Consider the following 7139-nt stretch of genomic DNA (forward strand, 5'->3'; position numbering starts at 1 on the left):
ATATATAATTATATATATATATATATATATATATATATATATTACTACTATAATTACAGGATTTTTTTATGTATAAGTATAAATATACATATATTATAAAGGTAGAATTACTAAATTTATTATTCAGCTGTTGTTCGTGTTGCGAACATGTCTCCTGCAATGTACGTGATCATACAATCTATTCACTAACTTTTATTTCTACACCCGATCATACCTCCATTATTCAAAGCTTTCAACAAGTCAAGTGGCGTAAACAAACGTTCTCGATTTCGCGAAGCCGGACACTTTGGGGCGATAATGGGCGCGTTGTTGTACGAAATGGGCATTACATTAGGCGGTCTGATTTTCAGTTTAATGGAGTTCCGGAAGCGTGAAGTTTAATGGAAACAGTGGGGTCGCAAGCGCAGCTGCGAGCAACTCTCCTTCTCGGAGGGATTGAAGCTGGCTCTTGATAGCTACTCGTGAAAATGCTTTGCGAGAGAAATAAAATGATACATATATTACGGTAATTATATAAAGCGTAAAGATTGTATGTGACAAATAACGATTCAGATTGTTTGAACAAAATTTGTTTGAAATTTTTAAGATATTTACATCAATAATTATCTCAAAAGCAGTATTAAATATCAAGAATAAGAAAAATAAAACACTGGATTAATTAAAATTCATTAATAGTAAGACATTATATTTTTAAGTTTGCATTTAATTGAATTGAATTATATTTTTATCATTTTACGTTGTGTAAATTACCTTTTATTCTATCTGTAAAATGGATTAACAAATCTGTTGGAAGCATTAGCAAGTGTAGATTACGTTATCATAAACGCTCAAAAGTCAAAGAAGGAAAGGTAGGTTGGTGAGAAAATGGTGAGAGAGAACGAGCTGCGAGAGAGTATATATTGGATTAGCGACAGAAGTTTGGTAATTAAGTGGTAAGTGAGGCCGAGTAAGGGGAGGAATTTAGTAGGCGAGTCATCCCTTTGCCCTATAGGAAAGCGGAAGTAGAAGTGACACGAGTCAAAGAGAGGTCGAAAGCAGAGAAGTGGATGAAGTGGAGTCAGTGAAGCAGGGTGATAGGATGGAGGATGGACTGTAGGCAAAGATAATTAGCGAGTTAATATGAGTCGTTGCTCCTTGAATTTCGTTACCGCGAGTACTATGCTGTGGCTAGAAAAAAGATTTTAAAAGGTCTGAGAATCTTTGAGATCAATTAAATTATTCATTCGAACGATGTGTAATCTTCTCGATATTACTAAAATAGTCTTAGCTTGAAGCGATAATTTAATTTTAAGACTTCACTTATTCCTTCAATTATCCGATTTATCTTGTTGTTCAGTGAAGGATTGTTAAAATCATACATTTTTATCTAAAAAAAATTTTTAAATTTATTTAAAGTACTTGTAAGATTTTCTTCATAATAAAATCTTATAAACTTTTTAAAATAATCTTTGTTATAAAGTACTTAACTGACTCTCTGGTAAAAAAAATTGTAAAAATATCAATTTGGCAATGAAGCGAAGAAGATAGTCTCACCAAGATAGGTTCGATGTTTGCAGGAATGCAAGGTGAAGGAGGACGAATCTGTTCGCATGGCTTCGGAAAACAAATATTTGCGTTGAATCGAGCTACTCTTCTTGCGCGTCGAAAATGTATTTAATGTTAGCAGTGAGGAAAAGAATATAAAATAATTCAGCAATTGCATTTGGGAACAAATTTGTCGGAAGCGAAATATAGTTTTTTCCAGATGAATATTTAAAGTGTATTTTGTCTGCTTGTCCTCTAATTTATAAAGATCAATGAAAACGTATAATTTCAATATTATATCTCCTGTTCGATATATGATAATTGGCGCAATAAAATAATGTCCAGTCTTGTATTATATTATCGAGACCATATTATCGAGCAAGAAGAATTATTAGATTGTTTAAACAGCGAATGCAATTAATCAGTTTTATGCTGAAACTGATATTGTCAGGACATTTATTACGTAGCGTATCAATACCGGGGAAATAAATTAATGGCTATTACTGAAGCTCGATGTTCTTTTAATGGACTGCTGCTGCGCGGCTATTTTACCAAACGACAAAAGAGCTCTCGTGAAATCGAAGCATTAAATGCATAAAAGAATGAGATATTATCGAGCCACAGAAAGGACAGTCATGTAATTTACATATTTCTAATTTCTTGGAAAATAAAAATATTTTTAAGTAATTTTCATACGAGATTCATTCATCTTATTATCTTTTTACTATTCTATATATGAGTAGAAAAATTTTCGATTTTTGTACTGTTTCAAAGTAATTAAGTATTCGTAATTAAATATTCGAAGTAATTACCGCAAAGACGAGTTTATGTTAAAATTTCATTTTTACTGAGTTAATCAATTTATTTCACACGATGAATTAATGTGAAGAAAATAAAGGATCGCACATATACGAAAATATGAGATATGTACCTTGGTAAATGTGAGGGTAGCTATCGGCGGCAGACGAGGTAGATTCGGATAATAGAAGCTTCCCGCGGGATGTGCCGGATATCGGGATGTGATCCTGTAAGCGATTCCTTGGGGCTGCGTCGGCCAGTTGGCAGCCGTGAATGTGAAGCCGTTATCCGTGCCCCCATCCAGCGGGTCGAGCTGTTGAAAAAGGAATAGTGGAAGATGGTTTAAACGGATGCATTTTCCGAGCATTCATGGATTTTAGCAAAATGACAGAGTGCGCAGCAATATTCGCGGAGATAGACGCATAAATTATATTTCGCGACCAGTAATGCTCAGACATCTGACTTTCCGGGGGCGATTTACATTTTGTATACATATTTCGTAACATTACCGTAGCAATTGTCCGAAATATATTTTATTCAATGGCTGAATAACTGAACAAGTAATATAGGCGTAACGCGAACTAATTAATTTTTTTATTATGTTTTTACTGTTTCCGTCTGAAATTGGGATTTTTTTGTTCCGAATTTTTTATTATTTTAGGCTTTCAAAAAATGTGAAAAAAAATTCACAGTTACTCAATATTTCTATTACTTTACCAAATAGATTTTTAACTCAATGTTAAAACTTTCAGTTAATAAAAATTGAAATTTAAGCAAAAATAAGGAAAAAAAATAGAGAGAATTGAAAAAGGCTCTTTTCTCTTTTCACAGATTTTAGAGTGAATTTCGCTCATGCCAAAAAATCTAAATTGCAGACGGAGAATTAACAGTTCAAGTAAAAATGAATAAGGCTAAATTTGTATGACAATTAAAAAGTAGTATTGGCATTTTTGAGAAAGTACAGCTACATTGCAATGTACAATACTCAGCATTGCAATCATTTAATTTTCTCTTGCGAGAGAAATTTCGATCGCAGACACATTGAGTTTCATATGTATATTAATGCTGAATGTAATTACCTCCACGGTAACGGTATCGACCCAATTGCCCTCGACGCACAGTTGGAAGGAATCCACGCCTACGAACCAATCGGGACTAGGATTGATACGTGCCATAATGCTAATTAGAGTATGATTGCCATCCAAAAAGGCTCGAGTGACACTCGTGCCTTCACCTTGAGGAATCGGAGGACCCGTAAATGAGTGAAGACTATTGGGCGAATCCCCATCCGTGTCCAATCCATCGGCTCTTCCGGTTTCTACATATAATCTGGCACCCGTAGACAATCTTTCCCCTAATCTATATAGAGTGTAAGTTGAGTCGTGCGTTCGACCTGCAAAAAGACACAAAAAAATTGGACCTTTACAATAACTCGTTAAAATACTTTCAATTTAATTGTATAAATTTAAAATATTTTTAGTACAAAATTTTTGTGATAATGACGAAAAAATCAACTTATTGTAAATCGATACTGAGTATGTATATTACATACATATATTTTGAATGAATCTTTCATTCATTTGAAAAGTATTTAAAGTGGCATTTGTTTCTGTGAAATGCGATGATTATACCGTAATCGTTATCTGACTAGCGATGAAACAACGACCGCGTCGCGATGCAAATGCGTTTAACGATCAATTACCCTTGCCAAGTATTCCGGAAACTGTTCGTCGTTCTGTTTTCGTTGCTCTGAACGCACTAAGTAGCACGTATTTAAGGCACTTCGTTAACGGCGGATTCGTTGCTTTTGTCGCGAGTAGCGGCCGCGGACGACGGAAGTCGTTCTCGAGATAGTCGAATTAATGTCGAGGGAGAGAAAGAGAAAGCATTAAATTTATAGTCAATTAATGTACCGCTTGAGACTCGTTGTCCGCCACTCCGGAAATAATGCGCTATCCCATCAGAAACCCGTGCATACACACATACATATACTGATCCCAGTGCGACATACTCATGCAAGCGCGCGTCTACAACGCAATCCTGAAAAATCCCTCGGACAATCTTCTCTGACGTGCTTCACCCCGTGTCTCGTCGGTTTCATCCCCCCCCCCTCCCCCCCTCCGGACTCCGAACCGGCATTCATCGTCACGCACGATTTAACGTTCGATCGATGGCGAATAAACGACGGCTGGGTGTCCCGCGTTGCTGAAAAACTAACGTCGCTTCAAACGGAATTGCGGCCGGTATTGTGCACTACACAACCGTGCAGCTTCTATCGTATACCATCCATTTGCTTCTTTTCTTCAAGCCTTTTTTACCGAGAACCCGGAATTTTAATCAGAAATCGACGAAACACCCGGCGCAATTAAACACCACGTGTCGTATTTCTCGGAAAACTTGAGTACTTTTTGCAATACTGGTCGTATTTGAAATAGGATAAGCGTAAAAATTTCACATTTGACAAAAGCAACTATTTTAATCAATTAATTTCTATTTATGATTGTTTATCATCTAAAATTTAATTAATTAAATTTTCGATTAATTTCCCGTTTATGAAGTTTCCTATGTATATTCCAGCAAAGAGAAAATTAATTTCGGATTTGTCAAAGGATAATCATCGTGAAATACTGTGCGAACTTTCCAAAACATACTGTATACCAGTTTGTTTTTTATTGTGTCCAGTTATTCGCCAAAATGTTGCACGATGTGGTTTCTCATTCCATTCGAACAAAACCGAAACGTAGCTTTCAAAGGGATCGAAATAGTTCCCGTGCCGCAGTGGTCCCGCTGAGTTCGAAGGAGACGTAATTAGTTACGAAATTAGTGGAAACCGCGAGGGATATGGACTGCGTGCGTTGGCAGACTTTACGCAGAATATGAAATAAGCTGCGTAATTCCGGTAGAAACTGTCAATCATTTACGTCGCTTCGACGTAAAAATAAAAAACTTAAATTCGATCATGGAAGAAATTCGTTCGAAATTCGAAAAACATATAAATGTCAAAAAGGTAGATATTCATATAATCCATTTTTATTCAGATCATCTTAAATAATGTCTTAAAATGCTAATATGGCTCTGTAATTAGTTTTTATGATACTTTAAGATTGTAAATTAAGATGGTCTTAAACACAAGGACAAACTATAGAGAGAATATCGATCATAAAGAAACAAACTTTTACAGAAATAACTTTTACAGATCTTATCGAATATACATAAAGTTAGTATTTCTAGAAATACAATTTTTTACTATTCAGAAAATGACACGATCAACGTTGCCTTATTCATGTTTTCTGCTTTGTTTACAATTATTCAAATCATGCCTTATTTAAATGAGAACGAAAAGTTCTTTCTTTGATTTAGCATATGTTCTCCGATTTTAGTTAAATCTGAAGAAATCCAACGCACTCCTGAATTAATCCAACAGACTCGGTCAAAGTATTACATTGCCTTGCTCATGAAAATAAGCTGAAAAAGCTATTAAAGTCGACTCATGGCTTAAATTGGCCTCATTAATTAAATTAATTAATATTGACTTGTTTCGCTCACAACCGTCCCAATCTGATCCCCGTCTGTCTTGCGGCGTCTTCTCTTCCACCTTACTCTCACTCGCCTTAGATAGATAGAATTTATGAATGAATATTATCCTCATCTCTTTGAAGCTCCATCTGTCTCTAACCGGTTGGTAATTTCATCAGAACTTAAATAGACGTTGATTCCATCCCGCAAATTATATTCGCAAATAGTAGCGTTTTATTAATTTCGCTCGTTGCCAGCGGCGAAGTCGCTTTTTCCATTTCGTTCTTTGCATGGTCTTATATTAATAAGTATTATTCAAGAAAATCTTTCTAAGTATCTGTTTTTTTTTAATTTTCGCGGATTGCCAAAATAAAAATCAACTCACGGAGAAAAACGAAAATAAATGTAAAATGTCAAACTATGTCTTTCTTTCTCTTTTTCAGCGAGATTTAAAATATAATCACAGATTAATATTCTCAACTTTGATCTAGATTTATTCACTTTTCTGACACACGTCATGAAAAATATTTGATGTCAATACAGTATAACTCGCGATTCGATAGATTCTAATCAACTGAATATTTTATTATTACGGAGAGAATTTTCTTTTAAAATTTATCCTCAAAATATGATAATTGTGGTATCATACAATATTTTAAAGATTTTTATCATGTACTTCAGTAAAATTGATCAAATTTATTTTATATTTTATATTTTATAATTTTATTAATGAATGAGAGAGATTTACTGTACATTAAAATTTTTCGAAATTTTTACAATATTGTTCCATATTGACTGTCATATTTTTAGAGTAAGTTCTAAGAAAAAATTCTCTGCATTCTGTATAAATGCTGATAATTTTTTCTGTATATGTGAATTTTCTGTTGTTTTATCGAAGAGCTATTTAATAAGAATCTAATTGAGAAATATTTTATGGAAATAACATATAGTAAATTTTGTTGTCAATGCAAATATCGTGATTTTGTATGAAAGTTTTCTCTAAAATAAATAAGAAATTCGATCTGATCCTATCGGAACCTCTACTATTCGCCTAAGAAATTTCTTTCTTTTTTTTTACATTCGACAACTCTTGCGACATATTCGAATGGTAAGAACGGGGAATGGAGAAGCTTGGAACGAAGATTGACGACACTACGGACGCGAATGGGCCGCGGTTCAATTCGCGAAATTCAATGTCGCTGAATTTAAACTTCTAGACGGTAAAATCAATCCACCTAATGATCGTCATAATTCACCCTGTCAAAGAATTCGCGAAGCGACGAGCTGCTTCCTTTCACGAG

At 34.5% G+C, this 7139-nt stretch overlaps 1 protein-coding gene across 1 annotated transcript in view; it reads right to left on the bottom strand.

Moving 5' to 3' along the window:
• Window positions 1–5971, bottom strand: part of LOC105617748 (spondin-2) — a 49087-nt gene extending 43116 nt beyond the window's left edge. Inside the window, exons 1-3 of the mRNA XM_012199305.1 lie at window positions 5869–5971; window positions 3402–3715; window positions 2456–2635 (exon numbers count right to left, since the gene is read on the bottom strand). Of these exons, the coding sequence (XP_012054695.1) occupies window positions 2456–2635; window positions 3402–3715; window positions 5869–5971 (597 nt within the window). The remainder of the gene's footprint in view (window positions 1–2455; window positions 2636–3401; window positions 3716–5868) is intronic.
• Between the last annotated feature and the right edge of the window lie 1168 nt (window positions 5972–7139).

The sequence above is a fragment of the Atta cephalotes genome (genome assembly GCF_000143395.1).
Source record: "Atta cephalotes unplaced genomic scaffold scaffold00001, whole genome shotgun sequence".
In the NCBI taxonomy this organism is placed as follows: domain Eukaryota; kingdom Metazoa; phylum Arthropoda; class Insecta; order Hymenoptera; family Formicidae; genus Atta; species Atta cephalotes.